The following is a 21,248-nucleotide window of genomic DNA, read 5'->3' as shown; positions in this document are numbered from 1 at the left end:
GTTTGCTTTACCTTCTCATCAGGGATTGTGTTTGACATATCTGAGTGATGGATCATGGCAGGTATTCCGCCAAGGTCTCTAGCTGCAGACCTAACCAACTGAAAATTTTTCTTTTCGTTTTCTAGGAGTTCTTTGTATAGTTCTGAAGTATTTTCTGCAATGCAAGTAAAACAGAGAGATCAGATTAGACTGTGAGGGCCAGAAATCAGAAAGGCCAGTGAAAGCGCTGGAGAAGTAAATTAACTGAAAGGGATTAACCCTGATTAGGTGATTTAAGAGACAGATCCAGAAAACTTCCGTCAGATTCGGATGATGAATTCAGCACCACGGAACCAGTGTGTGTGCACTCCACGGTCTGGGTGGTTCGCTGACATATGGCGTCAAAAGGAACATAGCAAGGATGGTAGTGGTGGATCAGGTAGCACAACACCCGGCCGTCCGAGAAAGACACTGTGAAGTTCTCCACCTGATGAGAAATGTCAGAAAAAAAATACACTGTGTTTAGGTAAGAACACAGATACTGATGGTTTTACAGTCCACATTTCCTTTTAATAGCTAGGACCAGCATGCTAATTTACAGTATCACCTAGTGTAATACCACGTGTATGCTCTGGTGTATCTGACTCTGTGAACACATGGACTGTAGCCTGTCAGGTTCCTCTGTCCATGGAGTTTCCCAGGCAAGAATACTTCTCCTGGGGATCTTCTCAACCCAGGGATCAAATCCACGTCTCCTGCAGGCAGACTCTTTACCACTGAGCCACCTGGGAAGTTATACTGCATACTACCACATTCATGCCAAATTCTCAACTCTAAAATATTATATTATTGTGCTGGGTTGGATAGTGTTCATCAAAAAATTCATGTCCTTCTCAGACTCTCGGGATGTGGTCTTGTTTGGACATAGATAGAGTCACTGCAGATTTAACCAGTTAAGATGGGACCACACTAGAGTAAGATGAGGTTTTAATCTGATATGACTGGTGCCCTTATGAGGAAGGGAGAGAGATGGAGATAAGACGCATAGGGAGAATGCCGTGTGAACACAGCAGTGAATGGAGCGCTGTGTCTATGGACCTAGGAGAGCCAAGGGATTGGCGTCAAGAGAAAGGCATGGGACACAGGACTGCAGTACTAGGGCCTTTGGGGCTCTCTGCTGCTGCTAAGTCACTTCAGTCATGTCCGACTCTGTGCGACCCCATAGATGGAAGCCCACCAGGCTCCCCCTTCCCTGGGATTCTCCAGGCAAAAACACTGGAGTGGGTTGCCATTTCCCTCTCCAATGTGTGAAAGTGAAAAGTGAAAGTGAAGTCTCTCAGCTGTGTCCGACCTAGTACTTACTTAAAACACAGACGATCATACATCTGACAGTTTTTCTGTTTTACATTCCTTAAGGGATATGTTATTCATGTGCATCAGGACCATTTATTCTCATGTATTTATACTTAAACATACATTTCCTATAGCAATGGAGGCTCAATCTAACAAATGATTCCAAAAGACACATCTCAGACTATTTCCTCCCTCTCTACCCAGTGGGGTAGAGTCCTCTAATGTCCCTTTGTGCATGGTGGGTTTGTTTGCATTCACCTTTGTAATAAGAGTTTCCCTGGTGGCTCAGACAGTAAAGAGTCTGTCTACAGTGTGGGAGACCTGGGTTTGAACCCTGGGTCAGGAAGATCCCCTGGAGAAGGAAATGGCAACCCACTCCAGTATTCTTGCCTGGGAAATCCCAGGGACAGAAGAGACTAGCGGGCTGCAGTCCATGGGGTTGCAAAGACTCAACTGAGCGACTTCACTTTGTAATAAAGGTATGATCCTTTGGCGCCCCAGTTCTATGCAAGCATCTCCTTTTAAGATGCCAACTAGGGCATTTTTTTTCCCTAGTGAGACATAAAATAATCGTTTATTACACAATTGGTGACAGATTTGATGAAACTAGGTATGTGACGGCACCCTTACTCATTAAAGGAAAAGTTTGCTTGTACATATTAACTAAGAGGGGAAACATGTATACATGTAACTGACTCGCTTTGCTATATGGCAGAAATGAACACACTGTAAAGCCATTATACTCCAATAAGAAAAAAAAGAAAAAAAAAAATTCATCATCATCAGTATTATTATAATTTTTAATTGGTATTAACACATTTTATTGTTTATAATATAAATTATATTAGCATATGTATTATCATATAATAAATCTATATAATAAGATGTATCATTCCGTTCCGTTCCATCGCTCAGTCGTGTCCGACTCTTTGCGACCCCATGAACTGTAGCCTACCAGGCTTCTCCATCCATGGGATTCTCCAGGCAAGAATACTGGAGTGGGTTAATAGTTATATAATTGTTATGTGTTTATATGTTAATTATTATATATTAATATATATATAAAATATATCATAGAAAAATATCTGTATAAATAATGATCTATATAGGAATAAAATTCTACTACCTTATATGACATTAAAGAAAAGAAATTAAAGAAAATATTTCATGCACTGTTTGATTTTAACCAAAATTTGCTTCAAGAAATTAGGCTAAAACAAAAACCCAGAACTTACTTTTTTATTATAGAAGCCACAGACAGCATTTACCCAATCCCTCAGCAGCTTTACGCTTTCACTGTACTGTTCAAAGGGACCGCTCTGCCTTTCATCTCTTTTTTTACTGATAACAGCATCAGGACGGCATGACAGTGCAGACATTGTTTTCTTCATACTCTGCGTGTTCTTTAAAAAGTCAATTTCTTCCTTTAACTGATCTAAATTCAGGGAAATGTCCACCTGGAATACAAAAAGAGGATAAACACCATATTTTTCATACATTATTTTTGACCCAAAAAAGTTCAAGTCTGCTACTATCAATATTTTTTTAAGGCAAGCACAGTCTACAAGGAAGTCATGGAATGTGTAAGTGCCTGACTGCACGGGATCTGTGTTCACCTAAGTCAGGGATCTGATCTCATGTCTGTGTCCGATCAGTGAGGAACCCTTAGCTCTAGTCTCCTCCCCTATAAAGAAATGACAATAGCGACCTACTGGGGTCTTGTGAAGATTAGATTGGAGTGTACATAAAGCCACCAGCACAGTTCCTGGGACAGAATAAGTCTAGCTAGTAACAGCTACTACTGCTAGTCTTTATTTGACACAAAAGACTTTTATAAGTCAATATTGAAAACTGACAGAAAGTACAAAATGCACCAAATGTACAATACCTGAAAAGCCAATGCTATCTTCCAAAGCAACGCCAGGGTTTTCTCTCTGTGTCTGTCCACAATATCCTTAGACAGGATTGCATTTCCTGCAAACGGAAGGAGTCCGTTAGTACAAAGTACGTACAGCGTGATTTTCAGTGAGAAGAAAACTTTTATTGTTACTTGGTTTTTACCATGCTCATCATTCAACTGAATTCCTCGTGATTTAAGAATTTCAAGAACGATGTCAACATTGTGCATCTTTTGAAGACGACTTATTGCAGGAATTCTGAGTTTCTTTGAGAGATTCCAGTTTTGCGTGAGAAGTTCCATAGTTCGCCTAACAATGAAGGGATTGCCACATGAAATTGTTAACATAAAAACATGCAGGAAAAACTAACTTCATTTAAATAATCACCCATATCAATCTTCCAGAGTTAAAGGGTTTTAGGTTAGAAAGATCCCAAAACATGATCTCAAAACTGTTACTTCATAGTTAAGTAAATAGAGTTATTTTTCATTTAAACCTGGGGGTTGAGCTCTGTGAACAGAATTTAAGGATGGAAAATAAGATGCACACACACAAATGCACACAGAAACAGAACAAGGCTCTTCAGGGAAAAGAGAGGAGAACGAACGTTGACTGAGGGACTCCAGTATGCTACACATCAAGCAAGCGCTTTCTTTTCTTATTTTAGCCCTTTCTTTTCTTATTTTGTCCATGGCAAACCCCACAGTCGGGCAATTATTATCCCATTTTTGGCAGATGAAGAAAAAGCTCAGAAAAGTAAAATAAATTTCTGTGATCTTACAAACCCCACTCTTACAGTTTCCAAGGCCATTCTCTTATATTTATACCAGGTAAAGCAAAAATGTTTGAGTGCCTACCTTAAAAAATCATTTATACCACAGTTTAAATTCAAACTCCTAATATCATCTAGTGTTTTACACTAGACAAAAACCACTGTTTCCACAGAAAGATTGAGCCCAACTAATGACTGTGTCTGGTTAAAATTTGGCAGAATTGTTTACAGACCATAATTCTAAAGGTTAGGAAGCAATGTAAGACAGGCGTAGGCCAACCACTCAATCAGCATCTGAAGCGTTTCTGCAACACCAGACTGACCGACTGACCGTCACCTACAGCATTAGTGGATTAACCGTTCCCAAGTGACCTCAAATGACCTCCAAGACCTATGAGCATTTTGGGGGCACTGGAGAAAACAGAAGTTTGTCAAGCAGGATCAAGTCTCTTAACTAGTGAGAGCTCCTGACAATGACAAAACATCAACACCCTACACTGGGAGGTCCTTAGTAGCACCTATAAAAGAACAAAAAATGTCTTTCATTATCACAAAGTTGCACTGAACATGAAGCCAATCACTGCTCCTCCCAGACAGTGGAAAAAGTTTCAAATTGTGAATTGCTAGTGGCCAGAAAACAGATGTGCTGGTTTGGATTTATGAAATGAACAAATTAAAATTAAATATAAAAATAGTGTGGAGAACATTCTCAGCAAATGCTCCAGCCTATATAGAAATTACTTAAGAGAGGAAGCTACAGTAAAGTTCAAGACTATTACTTTGTCATGAGAATATATGATTGGAAAAGAAAAGAAGGTTCACGGAAGTTTAATTTAGAAGGCAACAAGAGACATGTGTGCCGTTATTGTTTGCTTATTTGTTTAGCTGTGCTGGCTCTTCTCTACTCCAAGGCACATAGGATCTCAGTTTCCCAACCAGGGATCAAACCTGCATCCCTTGCACTGCAAGGCAAATTCTTAACCACTAAACTACCAAAGGAAGTCCCATGTATGCTATTTAAGAAGAACTTGGGATTTACAAAGATCCAGGGATAACGTCCTCTCAAATGTCAGACATAATATAATTAGAGAATTTCTTAGAAACAAGATAGATGCCTTCAAATCACACACTGTAAAGAAGCTGCCCGAGGTATAGTGTAAAGGCCGCTCCTTCCAAAGCAGGCAGTGGTGACTCACTGTTGTCACATCAAAGCCAATGCCTAGGACTCTAGTGTGTTAGTGAGGAAATGCATGCGACGTGGAGCTGGATGTCATGAGCTGATGCCCACTGCCACTGCTGTGTAAAACCTGGGCAAACCATTTCATGTCTTCATCTCACTCCTCCTCACGTGTTGTTGTGTCTGACTCTTTGCAACCCCATGGACTGCAGCACACCAGGATTCCCTGTCCTTCACCATCTCTTGGAGTTTGCTCAAACTCAAGTCCATATAGTCGGTGATGCCATCCAACCATCTCATTCTCTGTGCCCTCAATCTTTCTCAGCATCAGGGTCTTTTCCAGCGAGTCAGCTCTTTGCATCAGGTGACCAAAGTATTGGAACTTTGGCTTTAGCATCAGTCCTTCCAATGAGCATTCAGGGTTAATTTCCTTTAGATTGACTGCTTTGATCTCCTTGCTGTCCAAGGGACTCTCAAGAGTCTTCTCCAGCACCAAAATCTGAAAGCATCAGTTCTTCAGTGCTCAGCCCTCTTTACAGTCCAACTCTCACATCCATACATGACTATTGGAAAATCCATAGCTTTGACTATCTGGCAAAGTGATGGGAAAGTGATGTCTCTGCTTTTTGATACACTAAGTTTGTCACAGCTTTCCTTGCAAGGAGCAAGTGTCTTAATTTCAGAGTTGCATCCTTACATGTGCAACATGGCTAACACAACTAAAACTGGTCTCAAATGATGTGGAAGTCACGAAACTACTGCAGATAAAGTGCTATTTAATGTCTTATAGTTTAATTAGCCCCATGCTTTCCCCAACTCCTATTCTGGGGCATCAGTGTTTCCTACTCCAGACCTCATCACCTGCCAGCAGGGAAAAATGTGGATAGGGGACAAGGCTTCTTGGCCTAAAATTCAAACTATTTTCCTGAACTTACCCCAACTTTTTTAAACCCTAGATTTATCCCATTACATAAAGGAGCAAGAGGGATTGTATATGTTAGAAAAAAATGTCTTCCAGAAAATGTTAGTCTATTCTAGGGAGAGACATAATTCCATTTCTTATACTTACACGAGACGCACCCCACACTGCAAGTCTACAGCAAGATTCTTAACAGCAAAATCAAATTCATCGAAAGGCATCTGGACGTGGGTCACAGGAAATCCCAGTAAGCTCAGATGACGGGAAAGGTCACCTTCACCGCCTAGGAAATCTCGTGAAAAAGCCAGAAGGATTTCTTTACTGGCCTATGGAGAAACAAGTAGAAGGCATTATAGTCCAGTATCATCATTCTGTTTATAATAAAAACAAATTCTTCAAATCATTCTGCACATATAGAAATAAAGTAAAATTAACAGTAGTATAAAAAGACAGTTTCATATGGTAACAATGCAAACCTCATATATTACCAATATTTCCAATTTAAGACCTTTTAAGAAAGGGCTCATAAATAATAATACACTCTAAAAATTAGAATTAATTTGATAGCATACTAAATTAGGAAAGAAATTTTCTCCCAAATTAATTCCTCAGAAGCACAAGTTACATTCATTCTCAAAGCAAAGCTAGGATGATGCACTGGTAAAATGTCAACAAACAAGCTAGGCAGGGTTAGAACTACTGGGCAGGAATTTCTGTTCTACTCCAGAGTACTGTACTTTGGGAAAATCACTTTTTCTGAGGAGAAAATGTACAATAAAAACAGACAAAATTTTATATGTGAAATATAAAATATAAGATGAAAACTATTGGGCTTCCCTTGTGGCTCAGCTGGTATAGAATCGGCGGGCAATGCGGGAGACCTGGGTTAGATCCCTGGGTTGGGAAGGTCCCCCAGAGAAGGGAAAAGCTACCCACTCTAGTATTCTAGCCTGGAGAATTCCATGGACTGTATATATATAGTCTATGGGGCTGCAAAGAGGTGGACTAGTGTTCTTTGCAAAAATCACTTTTTCTGAGGAGAAAATACACAATAAAAACAGACAAAAGTCTTATATGTGAAATAAAAAATATAAGATGAAAACCATACCTTGAACTCGGCATCTTTACAGAAGAGACAGGGATCATGATCAATAAGTCTAGAGATTTTAGCATAATCAAGGAAACAAACCAACAATAATAGCTTTTTCAATGTAAACCTAGACAGAGCTTCTTCATGACCTGAAATAAAGTACAAAAAGGTATAGCACGTTCATCTATGTAAGACAAGTCTGGTTTACTTTTCTTGGTGGGGGGGGAGGTTCTGAAATATTTTTCTATATTTATTTATTGTGCTACACTTTTGGTCTATACATTCCTGCTAAGGGTTCTTGAAATGTGTCTTATACTTTAAAGTCAAATTATCTTGGAATTCTTTGTAAGTATATAAAATTCCTTATATTTGCCTTTTTTTTCCCTTGGCTTTTTTTTTTTTTTGGCAGGGGGAAGGTAAATTGGGGCAGCAACTGTGGAAAACAGTATGGAGATGACTCAAAAAACTAAAGAGAACTACCACGTAATCCAGCAATTACACTGCTGGGTATATATTCAGAGAAAATGAAAACACTAAGTCAGAAAGAAACACACGCCCCAATGCTCACAGTGGCATTATTTATGATACCCAAGATGTGGAAGCAACCTAAGTGTCCGTTGACAGAAGAATGGATAAAGAAGACACGGTGTACACGTAGGTGTGTGTATGTGTGTTCACGTGTGTAACAGAATACTACTCAGCCATAAGAGAGGATGAAAGTTTCCCATCTGCAGCAACATGAACGGGCCTGAAGGGCACTATGCTCCGAGAAATAAGTCAGAGAAAGAAAGATAAATACCGCATGGTATCACTTATATGTGGAATGTAAAAAATAAAGCAAACTAGTGAATATGGCAAAAAAAGAAACAGACTTGCAGATACAGAAAACAGACTAGTGGTCACCAGCGAGGAGAGGGAAGGTGGGGGCAAGACAGAGGTAGGAGATTCAGAAGTACAAATCACTACTTATCAAATAAATAAGCTACAAGGACATATTGTACACCACAGGGAATATAGCCAACATTTTATAAAAGCTATAAATGGAGTATAGCCTTTCAAAATTATGAATCACTATGCTGAACAGCTGAAACTTATATAACATTGTAAATCAACTATACCTCAATTTAAAAAAAAAAAAACAAGAAAAGACAAGTTTTTTGTAAAAGTAGGATGGTTACAATCCGCTAGAACAAACCAGCAGTAAGAAGCCCAGGGAGCACACTGTGTGTCTTTCTTAGGCTTCCCGTGTACAGATTCATTTAAGGCTCAGGACGGCTCTATGGGGCGGGTATTATTTAACGTTTCCAGTTTAGGGAAGAAACTGGGGCAGAGACACAGCAAGAGATTGGGTTGGCTTCACAGGACCATGACGTCACGAGCGCCTGCATCGACCGAGGGGCGCAGAACGCTAAAACAGAGCGAGTGGCAGCCTGAGACAGCGTGACCTCCGCAGGGCGTGAGGCCTGCTTGCGAGGTGCAGCGGAGAGGCAGCGATAGGGCCATAGCAGGGGGGCAAGATGGGAATGGCGGGGGTCGCAGAACGAGGCGGCAGTGGAGAGAGAGGCCTTTACGCAGGTTTCTCTGGAAGGTGAAGTCGGAACAGACAGGAGTGAGGACGGGACGCCCTCTGCACACAGCGTGGGGAGCCCGCGGCGGAGGCAGAGCCACCCACCGTCTCTGTACAGGTGAGGGACACTCGGGTGCCTGTACTCGGCTGCGATGTCGGGATTCCAAAGCAGGCGGTTCAGGATGAACATCGCCAGCCCCGTGACGTCACTGTTGTCTTCCAGAGGCACCAGTTCTCCGTATACCGTCTGCAAAGAAATCCAAGCCCAAGTCAGGGATGTGCTCTCTCTTCGGGGCACAGGGATGCAGAGGGGAGGACAGACGGCGCTGGCCTAGGAACCGGCGAGCTTCTGACTCCTCTGGGAGAGACGGGGATATTCGCCCCGGCTCTGTGGGCTGAACATGTGTGTTTTCTGCAATTTTTAGTGCATGTGGCATGTTTCATAGTGAAGAAGACACAAAAGTTCAGGACTAAGATAAGTTCTTAAAAATTATATGACAAGTGATATTTATATTGTAAATTTCCTTTGAAGAAGTAACAAATGTAAGCCTCTTGTTCAAATTTAATGACAACTGTCCTGTTAGTGGGCTTCCTAGGTGGCACTAGTGGTAAAGAACCCACCTGCCAATGCAGGAGACATGGGAGATTTAGGTTCGATCCCTGGGTCGGGAAGATCCCCTGGAGGAGGGCATAGCACCCCACTCCAGTATTCTTGCCTGGAGACTCCCATGGACAGAAGAGCCTGGCAGGCTACAGTCCATAGGGTCGCAAAGAGTCAGACATGACTGAAGCAACTTAGCACACATGAACGCACGTCCTGCAAGTGTATCATGAAGGTACAACAGACACCTAAATAATTCTAAATGCTTTCAGTTCAGTTCAGTCACTCAGTCGTGTCTGACTCTTTGCGACCCCATGAATCACAGCACGCCAGGCCTCCCTGTCCATCACCAACTCCCGGAGTTCACTCAAACTCATGTCCATCGAGTCGGTGATGCCATCCAGCCATCTGACTCTCTGTCGTCCCCTTCTCCTCCTGCCCCCAGTCCTTCTCAGCATCATAGTCTTTTCCAGTGAGTCAACTCTTCACATGAGGTGGCCAAAGTATTGGAGTTTCAGCTTTGGCATAAGTCCCTCCAATGAACACCCAGGATTGATCTCCTTTAGAATGAACTGGTTGGATCTCCTTGCAGTCCAAGGGACTCTCAAGAGTTTTCAATACCACAGTTCAAAAGCATCAATTCTTCAGCGATCAGCTTTCTTAGTAGTTAACAAATGGAAAACCATCTGTAAACCATCTAAGACAATAACTGGGGATATTCTGATCTGTATATAATCAAGGATCAAAATACGTCATTAACATCAATGTGATTGCTAATGGTTTTTAAAGCAATTAGAAAAAACTAAAAACATCAAATTGTATAACTTTACATTGATAAAACTAGAGAAGAGCATAGAAAAATACTAATATCTGCCAAAACAGAGACATTTTATCTTTATTGACTTACTTTTTGGCATGTGATGCTTTCTTAAGATCCTCAAAGGTCATGCCCCCTAACAATTCTAAGGTGTCCGTTCCCTTTAGAAGTCCCCTTTCCCACCACATGGCATAGATTTGCCGTATCTATTGTGAAAGAATAAATATTTCTGCCTCATCTGTGTCTGGACAGATGGTGCACTTTGGGTGGAACTATGGATGAAGTGACGCACACTACATCTAAGAGGAAGCTTCAAAGGGCGTTGCATGTTTCTAACTCTCCTGCATTTTACCGCTGCCTCAAAAGAGCTGTGCTCCCAATAGACAGGTCCTCCTTTACCATCTGTGCCACCAGGGAAGCCCTAGACAGGTTCGACCTTAATTGAGGTTCTGGAACTCTTTGCTCTCTGAAGCATAGCCAGTTGACATGTAATTTTCTGATTAACTTTTCATTGAAAGAAATGAGAAGTTGAATTTCAAATCAATTGAAATAAGAATTAAAGCAACAAATCTTAACAAGTTCATTATCTAGTTGGGTGACCATAGTGGGATTATCATTCATTGTCTCTCCACCTCAATTTTCTGATAACTAGGCAGATTATTGTGAAGATTCCTTTTTTGTACAAAAGATTTTTCTATTCAAAAACTTAGAAAAAATTGAAGAATGGGATATCCCACATGACAAAGGTAAAAAACCTAAACAAGACACAAGAGTTCACCAGTAAAAGACTAAAGGAAATGGAAACACTGAGGGCTGAAATAAAAATACTTTTAACAGTCAGCTCCTAGTGACTTTGTAATTCAGTTCGTTTTATCATTGAACCACACACCATGTGAAAAACAAATTCTGATGTTTTCATGAGTAGTGTTCCATCTAAATGTTTATGGTGACTCGAGACTGGTGTGGACTCCAATTCTGGCCCTTCACTGGCATTCAGCAGATCACCTACCATCTCAGCTACTGTCCTGTCAGTGAAGTTGGAATAACAATAAATACCTCACTGGGTTTTATAGAGATCCGTGTTCTTGCCTGGAGAATCCCAGGGACAGGGGAGCCTGGTGGGCTTCCGTCTATGGGGTCACACAGAGTGGGACACGACTGAAGTGACTTAGCAGCAGCAGCAGCAGGTTAGAAAATGTATTTAATGTATTTTAAACAACCTAGTATTGTCATTGGTAAATACTCAGAAAGGAGTTAACTATACTTGTTATTACATCTGGTACCAAATTTTATTTATATAAGAAACTAACGGGAAAACTGCCATGTAACAAAATGGCAGTAATATAGAATGACAGGGTCTATTAACCTAATGAGCATCTATGAAGGGACCTTAAATTTCATACTGAGAGATTAATTAAGTAACCAAATAATTTGATAACAGAAACCATTATTTTATTAAAGAATCTACTAAAAGAATATATTTTTTTAAAAGTTTTTTTTTTTTCAAAAACTGGAAGGTGTACTTACCTCTAGGCCGATTCGTAGCCACAAAGGATTATATGACAATAGCCAATTCAGGACTTTCTGTCGTTCTCCTGAAACGCATATGAAACGCAAGTAAGCTCAGACCACTAATCAAATACGAGACAGTGAATACAATTTCATGGAGAGAAATCAGAGACCAAAAAGGAACATCACATATATGAAATATGTTAAAGTATACTTCTACTCTTTAATATATGTACATGATCTCATTTAAGTTTGTGAAATTTTAGGCTGCAAAGTGAAACCACGTACATATTTGACTCTGAAACAAAAAATTTCTAGAGTGTTTTTAAAGAATTACTCTCAAGATTTCTATAATCTTCTTACCCACATCTTTCCAGAGGTGCCTGTCTTTCCGAACAATTAACCGCCGAGCTTCTATTTCAATTTCAAGCTTTTTCATAGCCTTAACCATTCTTTCAGAAGTAAATAAGCGGCACGCGGCACGACGTAACCTGTTCAACCTGCACCGAGCGGTGTAAGCTCTGAGAGACACCTCGTCCTTGGTAGGAGCTTTCGGGACACTTACTTTATGTTGACTCTCTACTCCCAGAAGAAGAGTGGAAGCATTTACTGGAAAGAAAGGATGGTTCTGGTTAAATAATACGTGCATAGCCTTTAAAATCTAGCAATAAAATAGCTGAAGGTGGTCAAGATGGGATCTATTCCCTGTGCCTTCCAGCCTACTCCTCTCCTCCCCACCTCAAAGTGAAGATGTCATCATTCACTCAGAAGCTTAGGCTGTCCTATGGTCGCAACCAATTGACTGTACCTGCAAACTGTATCCAAAATTTAACCATTTCTCATAACCACTGTTGTCCAGGTTCCAACGTGATCGCCTCTAACCCAGACTCATGAGAGCCTCCTGGCTGGCTTCTCTGCTTCCATACACTTTATCAAAAGATAAGCTCCTAAAGGATGGGATTTATTGGGAGGGACTATAAGAGGGAGGGGACATACGTATATCCATAGCTGATTCATGCTGATGTATGACAGAAACCAACACAAACTGAAAGCAATTATCTTTCAATTTTAAAAATAAATTAAAAAAGAATAATAATAAAAAGTAATGGAAAATATCAAAAAGGTAAAAAGTCAATGTGATTGAATACATTTTTAAAAGTTATATTTCTCTATTCCAAACAGAAATATAAATAATATCTAAAAATAAATTAATAAAGGTTAAAAAAAAGAATGTGATTTGTTAAAGTCAAATTTTGAAATGCAATTTGAATTTTCATAGAGCACATCTTCTCTCAAGAAAAAAACTAAAAATCATGTTTTGCTTACTTTTGGAGAAAAAGAAAAGTACCTAATCAAAGGTAGAATTCCTATACACACTTCTCTAACAAATGCAGACCAGTGTCTGCTGGAACACTACAACAAGAGGGAAATCAAATATTTTAAAGGGGTTTTCCTTATCTGGAGTTGAACTGATCTGTGTAACTTCTATGGGAGAGTAGCCCAAGTGAATCTTTCTTGTCTCAGGAGAAAACCCTTTAAATATTTGAAGAACACCATGTTTCCATCACTTTCCATACTTTGATTTTTTCTCTTTTCCAGAACTACACTGAAATATTTAAAAAATTCCCTATTTCCACTGGTTTTCAGACCCCTCATCATTATATACTTGGCCACAAACATCTTAATCAGGGTCCAGTGAAGACAATATCCCTAACAGGCCACACAAAATAAAATGATCCACCAGGACACTCCACTTTATTGATGCAGCTAAGATTTGACTGGATTTCTAGGCAGCCATGTCTCAATGCAGACTGAAACTGTGTTACAATAAAACCCATTCACTGGAAAGGCTGGAAATCACATTGGCTGATGAGCAAGAAGAGAAGCAAAGAGAAGAAGTTCAGTACTTTCAGCACAAAATTCTCTCACCTGCACAATAATGAGCATTTGTGTTAATGACCTAATGTGCCATGCCGCTAACTACACTATGATACACTTGTGAAAGTGAAAAGGAAGTTGCTCAATCGTGTCTGACTCTTTGTGACCCTATGGATGGCAGCCTGCCAGGCTTCTCTGTCCATGGGATTTTCCAGGCAAGAATACTGGAGTGGGGTTGCCATTCCCTTCTTCAGGGGATCTTCCCAACCCAAGAATCAAACCCAGGCCTCCCACATTACAGGCAGACTTTACCATCTGAGCCACCAGCGAAGCCCAATAAATTTGTACAACTAAAGAATGAAAAAATCATGTTAAAGACTACCTGTTAAAACAAAAGTATTATCTAATTTAAACATTAACTTCATGTTTACCTTCAGAAATATTTGTTTTTACAGTGAAGTCATCAGGAGTTAATATAAAATTTAGCCACCAAGTGAAGCCCTGCTCCTGCTTCTCCTTCCAACGTTCATCATAAAACACGTTTTTTGCAGCAAATGGCATTGGGTGTCTAGGTATACCTAGGAATACAATCATGTTAAGGTATAGAAATTTTCCTTTAAATTATCATACAATCTAGAGCAATAGACTATTGTCAGCAGCTAAGATTGGACTGGATTTTTAGGCAGCCATGTGTCACTGTTAATGCAGACTGCATCTGCGTTACAATAAAACCCACCTTTAAGACACTGAACAATGTTTATTTTTCCACCTCTTGCTAGAAATAGTTGAAAGCATTTGGGTATGCTATGCTGTGCTTAGTCACTCAGTTGTGTCCGACTCTTTGCGACCCTGTGGACTGTTGCCTGCCAGGCTCCTCTGTTCATAGAATTCTCCAGGCAAGAATACTGGAGTGGGTTGCCCTCCTCCAGGAGATCTTCCCAACCCAGGGATTGAACCCAGGTCTCCTGCATTGCAGGTGGATTCTTTATCGTTTGAGTCACCACAGAAGCCCAAGAATGCTGCTAAGTCACTTCAGTCGTGTCCAACTCTGTGCGACCCCATAGATGGTAGCCCACCAGGCTCCACCGTCTCTGGGGATTCTCCAGGCAAGAACACTGGAGTGGGCTGCCATTTCCTTCTCCAATGCATGAAAGTAAAAAGTGAAAGTGAAGTCGCTCAGTCGTGTCTGACTCTTCGCGACCCCATGGACTACAGCCTACCAGGCTCCTCCACCCATGGGATTTTCCAGGCAAGAATACTGGAGTGGGTTGCCCTCCTCCAGGAGATCTTCCCAACCCAGGGATCGAACCCAGGTCTCCTGCATTGCAGGTGGATTCTTTATCGTTTGAGTCACCAGGGAAGCCCAAGAATACCAGAGTGGATAACCTATCACTTCTCCAGGGGATCTTTCTAACCCAGGAGTCAACTGGGGTCTCCTGCATTGTAGGCAGATTTGTTACCAGTTGAGTCACCAGGTAAGCCCATTTTGGAGTATAAAATGTAGTAAAAGTAAAAGAGAAGCAGTCAGGCAGTACCTCCTGGTTATTTAAAGGTCCCAAGAAAAGTAAGTCAACTTCACTGAACTCTGAGAACATACCCTGTTAGTGGGATACATACTTTAACAATTCTCCAAGGCTTTTAGTCCATTAAAAAATCAATTCATTTACGTTTGAAATGCGATTAATGCTTCATTCAGTCAGCTTTTCACAGACTTTAAAGACGCTGAACACTTGCCTGCTTTCAGTGGTTTTATGAAGGTCAAGTTAGACTGAGCCACGGGAACAAAGCGTCTTGTCCTTTTGTTTGTTTTAGACGCAGGAGTTCCGCGTCCTAATAAATCTACAATCATGAGAAAAAGAACAGCCTTTAAAAAGCAAAATAAATTCTGCAAACAAACTGCTATCAACTTAAAACCTGCACTCTCCAAAGTCATATCCATTTAGCAGATCTGAGTAACCACTATGCTCCAGGGTATGAACTTGGGTAAATAAAACCTATGTCTGGAAGTTACAGACCAGGAACTACAATGTATTTTGTGTCGACAGAAGCTACGACTGAGATTGAACCAGCTCACTGTGTGTGTGTATGTATATATACAACCAGGTGCTGAGACTGCAGAATGGAAAGATTGGTCTCGGCCCTCAGCATGTTCTGGGTCCAGTACAGAGGAGTAGACAGAACCACAGGCCCTACATCAGAAGTATACGAGGAGCCCGGGAGTCACCTGCACGGCAGTCTCCTGGCGGGAGTGCCTGGGCTGACCCTGCAGTGGACGTGACACACCAGGAATGGGGCCTCCAACTGAACTGCAAGGTGGTGCCCAGAGCCAAGAACACAGACAAGAAAAGCAAGACAAAAAAGAGGTTGGAAGAGGAAGAAAGGAATTCAACAATATGAAAAATGACAGTGATGGCTAGTAGTTGAATACTCGCACCAGGCACTGTCAGAGTCTTGTAATTTAGATTACCTGATATAGTCAGCACCAGAAATCTATGAGAAGTACACTATCATTTTCCATGTTTCATGGAGCTTAGAGCAACTATGCATGCTAGTAGGTGGCCGAGCTGGACAGTATGGCTCCAGAGCTTGCACTGTAATTCAGTTCCAAGTAGCTGGTGGGCCAGTGAAGGATTAAGGCCCAGGCAGTCACACTGTCACATGTATTTCAGAAGATGGAACGGACAGTGGACTAGAGTCAAGACTAGAGTGGAAGCGAAAAGGAAGCAATCCCAGGGCCCCAAGTCAGTTATGATGAGAATTTAAAGGAACACAGAAGCAGTGGAGACAAAACCAGAGAAGAGCTGTTTTCATAGCAGAACCTGTGACAGGGCTTAATGTCAACTGACTAGGCCCGTGATGGAGAGTGAGAACCCGATAGGTTCCCAGGCCTCACCCAGGTGAGGAAATAGACGGTGGGGGGTACCTACAGGAGGAAGACAGTGTGGGGTACCTACAGGAGGTAGACGGTGGGGGGTACCTACAGGAGGAAGACAGTGTGGGGTACCTACAGGAGGTAGATGGTGGGGGGTACCTACAGGAGGTGGATGGTGGGGGGTACCTACAGGAGGTGGATGGTGGGGGGTACCTATAGGAGGTGGATGGTGGGGGGTACCTACAGGAGGAAGACGGTGGGGGGTACCTACAGGCGGTAAATGGTGGGGGGTACCTACAGAAGGTGGATGGTGGGGGTACCTACAGGAGGTAGATGGTGGGGGGTACCTACAGGCAGTAGATGGTGGGGGGTACCTACAGGAGGTAGACCGTGGGGGTACCTATAGATGGTGGGGGGTACCTACAGGAGGTAGGTGGTGGGGGGTACCTACAGGAAGTGGATGGTGGGGGGTACCTACAGGAGGTAGACCGTAGGGGTACCTATAGATGGTGGGGGGTACCTACAGGAGGTAGATGGTGAGTGGTACCTATAGGCAGTAGATGGTGGGGGGTACCTACAGGAAGTAGACCGTGGGGGTACCTATAGATGGTGGGTGGTACCTACAGAAGGTGGATGGTGGGGGTACATACAGGAGGTAGCCAGTGGGGGGTACCTACAGGAGGTAGATGGTGGGGGTGGGTACCTACAGGGAAAGTACAGGAAAGTCACAGAGGAAAACAGCCTGTCCTAACGCAGTTCACTCCCTCAAAGGCGGGTTTCACACCAGCTTGTGCTGCTGTTCCATACAAACCAGGAGCTAATATTAATAATAAAGCCAGAGGTGGGAAAGCTAAGGCTCAGGGCAGAATCCAGCCCACAGCTGTTGGTGTATAGTCTGCAAGCTTAGAAGTTTTCACATTTATAAACACTAGTTAAAAACAAAATAGACCTCCAAACAGTTTTATTTCATCACACATGCAGACTCTGTGAAATTCAGATCTCGGTGTCGATAAATAAAGTCTTCTTGGCACGCAGTCACAGCCGCTCACGTTCACATTGTCTGTGGCTGTTTCCCCATTGGCAATGGCAGGGCTCAGGGGTTGCGACAGAGGTCACATGTGCTGCAAAACCTGCATATTTACTATCTGGACCTTCAGAGGAAAAGTTTGCTCAGTTCTGACTTAGAAGAATTGCAAATCCATGCCAACTGTCAAAATAAGGAATGTGACCAAATTGTTACATAATATCTATTAGGTTATAAGTTTCTTTCCAGCTTAACATACTGAAAAAATTAAAATACGAGGAGTTCCTCATTCTGAAGGCTTGCAAAAGCTAGTCCCTCCGCCTACAACCATTTTGTTCTGTGGGAGACTTCCTTGGAAACGTCTCACGGCTTCTTGTCATTCCCATAAAGCCAAGTATGATTCCCTGGGCATAGCTCCAAGGGCTGGGAGCCGCTGAGGACAGGAGTGATGTCTTTTCTCCTAGTATCCACAGAGCCTAGAACAACGCATAGCACACAGTAGGTACCTCATTAGAGTTGAATAAATGCACCTTGGAAAACTGACTTCTTTCTCTGCAGACACTGCAGGGTCTCGCACATCACTGTAAGAACCTGGCTTCCAGTGAGATGAAAGGCCATCGGGGGTATAGAAACGGAGCATGTTCGAAATCAGCTGATGAACATTTTAAAATCATTGCCCTGGCAGCGAAGTGGAAAACAGACTCCGGAGAAGGCAAGGGTGAAGGCAAGATCCGATAGGGGATGTGCAGAGACACAGACAGGCTCAGATGGGGTTGTCAGCGATGCTGAGAAGTGGCCCAGTTCTGGATTACTTGGCAAGAAGACAGGATTTGTTGATGAATTGAATTTAGAATCAGGCAGACTGAATTTATAGAGAAAGGGTAGGAGAGAAACACACTTAGGGACACCCCAAGGTTTGGGACCTGAGATGAGAGGAGATCGTGACAGAAGTGTGCTGGACTGACACACCAGGGACAGACGTCACAGGTCTGGGGATGGCAAAGGGCTGGTTCTGGACAAATTGAAGACGCTCGCTAGGTAGTTAAGTGGAAATGAAAGATGCTGGATAAATGAGTCTGCAGATGAGAGGTCCACCCTAAAGACGTAAAACTGGAAGGCCTCCATGTAGAGGCAGCACTAGAAGCTGTGAGATGGCCTGAAGGCATTAAGGGAATGAGCAAAAGTGTGAGAAAGTTTCAGTGGTTGAGTCTTCGTGTACCTCAACGTTTACAGGCTGGAGTGACAGAGACAGAGGAGCCCCCAGGGAGGCAGGAAGAGAACCAGGAGGAAGTGGGCGTGGCAGGGTAAAGTGGCCGCAGAAGACAGAGGCTGCCTAATAGTTCAAGATGAAGACTGAGAAATAACCTCTGGATTCTGTGTGAAGGTGTTAATGACCTTGACAAAAAAAGGTTTTACTAGAGTCATCAAAATTTAGTTGAAGTGACTTCAACAGGAAACAGCTAATAAAAGCATCTTTCAAAGTGATTTTTTTTACATTAAAAAGCACCTTTTAATTCAAAGCATATCGTTTACATGGAAACGTACACAGAATCAGTGAACTATCACAAAAGGAACATGCAGGTTCTTTCAAGGAGTGTTGCTGACAAGAAAGCAGAGAGACGCCGGCTGTGAATGGATATGTGGGATCAATGAGAAGTCTTTGTTTTTTGGGGCAGATGGAGGTTAAGAACAGCACTTTGTGCATGAATCAGAAATGACCCGATAGGGAGTAAAACCCTGGAGACGTGGGGAAAGGCAGCTGCTAGAACGACCGTGTAGACGGCCGGGGTCTTTACTAGTAAAGAGCCTGCCTCACTGGCGCCCAGACCTCTCAGGCTGTCACAGGAGGGGAGGGAGCAGGGGATGGGAATACAGTGGGTGATGGATGCTGTGGAACTTTCCGCAGCACCTCTGAGTCCTCAGTGAGGTAGTATGAACCTGGCTGTCGCTGTCAGCGTAGGTAAGGACCAGAGCACCAGCTCCTGAGCCCCCTGACTGGGGGAACCCCAGCCTGACCACTTACTCCCCGTGATCTCAGGCAAAGACTCAAGCTCTGGATGCGGAGGTTTCCAGACTTGAACATGCGTTCATGACAACATCTTCTCTGTCTGACTGCTGTAGGTATGAGAGGAGCTAACAGCAAGACACTCACAGAGGGGGCTGCGGGGAACATAGGCAGTAAACATTGGCTACTGTTGCCTCGTCCTCAGAGGAGGGAAGAGATGCTCCAGCTTTCAGGACAAAAAGGGAGGGGGGCAGTAGTCTGCAGCAGAGAGATAAAGTCAACAAAGCAGGAGGACAGAGCTGAGAAGAGTTGCGGGCTTCCGGGAGAGGAGAGGTCATGGAGTTAAAGCTCAAGCAGCAAAGTTCAGGCATGGAGCTGGCCTGGGAACTGGAATGTGCCAGAAAAGCACAAAGATGGAAAAAGGGGTTACAATGAGCTGTGAAGGCCAAGCCAAGTGAGAAAATGATGACAGGTCGGGGTGAGAGCTGGGGAAATGGAGGCGGATTCATTGGCTTTTAGAGAAAATGCTGAAATCCCAGTGAGGGAGACGCTCCAAGAGTGGCCTAAGGAGGCTGGAACTCACAGGCCAGGGTACTGGAAGGATCTCCTTCAAGGATCTTAAAATCATAAAGACACATCATAAAGTAGAAGTTCTAGAGAAGGTCTTATGAGTCAAATGTAAAAATTCTCAAACGTCTCTCCCTATAACAAGGAGAACTCAAGATAGGGTGGTATGGAAACTGAGCTTCAAGCTGTCTGTGGCCCTCTGCTTTCTTGTCATCTGTTTCCGGGAAGAAAGGAGAAGCAACAGCCTGGAAGCAGGTACGAGACGGTGGGAGGTCCATGGCCCCAGGAGGCTCCGGGTCAGAGGAGCAGGAGAGAAACTGTGTTCTCGGGAGAGGGCCAGATCAGGGCGAACAGGAGGAGGGCGCACTTGGCAAAGGCAGGCAGTGAGTCCACAGCACACACACAGGCGCTGCAGAGAGCTGGGGAGATGCGGAGGTGGTTCCCACCGGGCAGCATACAAAGAGAAGAGCTCAAGTACTCGGTGTGACATTTCCCGTGGGCCCTGTAATCCCTGTAAATTATATGTTTCGTAGCCTGTGTGCTTTGTTTTCCTACCTGGACCCTGACTGGCATCTGAGGCAGTCTGGGATTAGTCCTGACAGTTTTTGAGGCAGACAGGGGTGGGACGGGTGAGGGCTGGGGAAGGAACGGTGAGGTTCCTCCTAAAGGAAAGAGGAGCTCGGGGGCCTTGTCTTCATCCCTGAATAACGGCCGAGTAAAGGCTAAGGAGAACGACGTCCCTGGGTGAAGGCCTCCTGTGCGCCCACTCAGACAGTGTGATGCGGGCCAGGTGTGCACTGGGCCCTCAGTCTGGGGCCTGGACTAAGGTGAGGCACGTTCAGTACTTCCCGGGTGCGACACTTGCGGGGGGAGCGAAAAACTGTCAGCAAGACAAGCATGTAGGGACTTCCCTGATGGTCAGTGACCGAGACTCCATGTTCCCAGTGCAGGGGGCCCAGGTTCGATCTTTGGTTGGGGAACTAGATCCCACTTGCCACAACTAAGAGTTTACGTGCCATGTACCCAGAGAAAAACATGATCCAAAAGGAGACATGCACGCCAGTGTTCACTGCAGCACGGTTTACAGTAGCCAGGGCATGGAGACACCGTCTAAAGCGCTATAGGAATGGAGACAGAAGCTGTGGCACATCCGTACAATGGAATGTTACTCAACCATGAAAAAGAGTGAAATAATGTCATTTGCAGTAATAGGGGTGGGC

At 43.2% G+C, this 21,248-nt stretch overlaps 1 protein-coding gene across 1 annotated transcript in view; it reads right to left on the bottom strand.

Moving 5' to 3' along the window:
- Positions 1 to 21,248, bottom strand: part of ASPM (assembly factor for spindle microtubules) — a 65,865-nt gene that overhangs the window by 32,883 nt on the left and 11,734 nt on the right. The window contains exons 4-15 of the mRNA XM_055418979.2: positions 15,295 to 15,399; positions 13,992 to 14,138; positions 12,046 to 12,291; positions 11,701 to 11,768; positions 8,861 to 9,002; positions 7,207 to 7,337; positions 6,249 to 6,424; positions 3,394 to 3,539; positions 3,221 to 3,306; positions 2,568 to 2,789; positions 259 to 466; positions 12 to 154 (exon numbers count right to left, since the gene is read on the bottom strand). Coding sequence (XP_055274954.2) covers positions 12 to 154; positions 259 to 466; positions 2,568 to 2,789; positions 3,221 to 3,306; positions 3,394 to 3,539; positions 6,249 to 6,424; positions 7,207 to 7,337; positions 8,861 to 9,002; positions 11,701 to 11,768; positions 12,046 to 12,291; positions 13,992 to 14,138; positions 15,295 to 15,399 — 1,820 coding nt within the window. The remainder of the gene's footprint in view (positions 1 to 11; positions 155 to 258; positions 467 to 2,567; positions 2,790 to 3,220; positions 3,307 to 3,393; positions 3,540 to 6,248; positions 6,425 to 7,206; positions 7,338 to 8,860; positions 9,003 to 11,700; positions 11,769 to 12,045; positions 12,292 to 13,991; positions 14,139 to 15,294; positions 15,400 to 21,248) is intronic.

This window comes from Moschus berezovskii, chromosome 17 (assembly GCF_049115385.1).
Source record: "Moschus berezovskii isolate FMDL1 chromosome 17, NW_MosBer_1.0, whole genome shotgun sequence".
In the NCBI taxonomy this organism is placed as follows: domain Eukaryota; kingdom Metazoa; phylum Chordata; class Mammalia; order Artiodactyla; family Moschidae; genus Moschus; species Moschus berezovskii.
The sequence above is the reverse complement of the archived record's forward strand: the minus strand, read 5'-3'. Positions and strand labels throughout refer to the sequence as shown.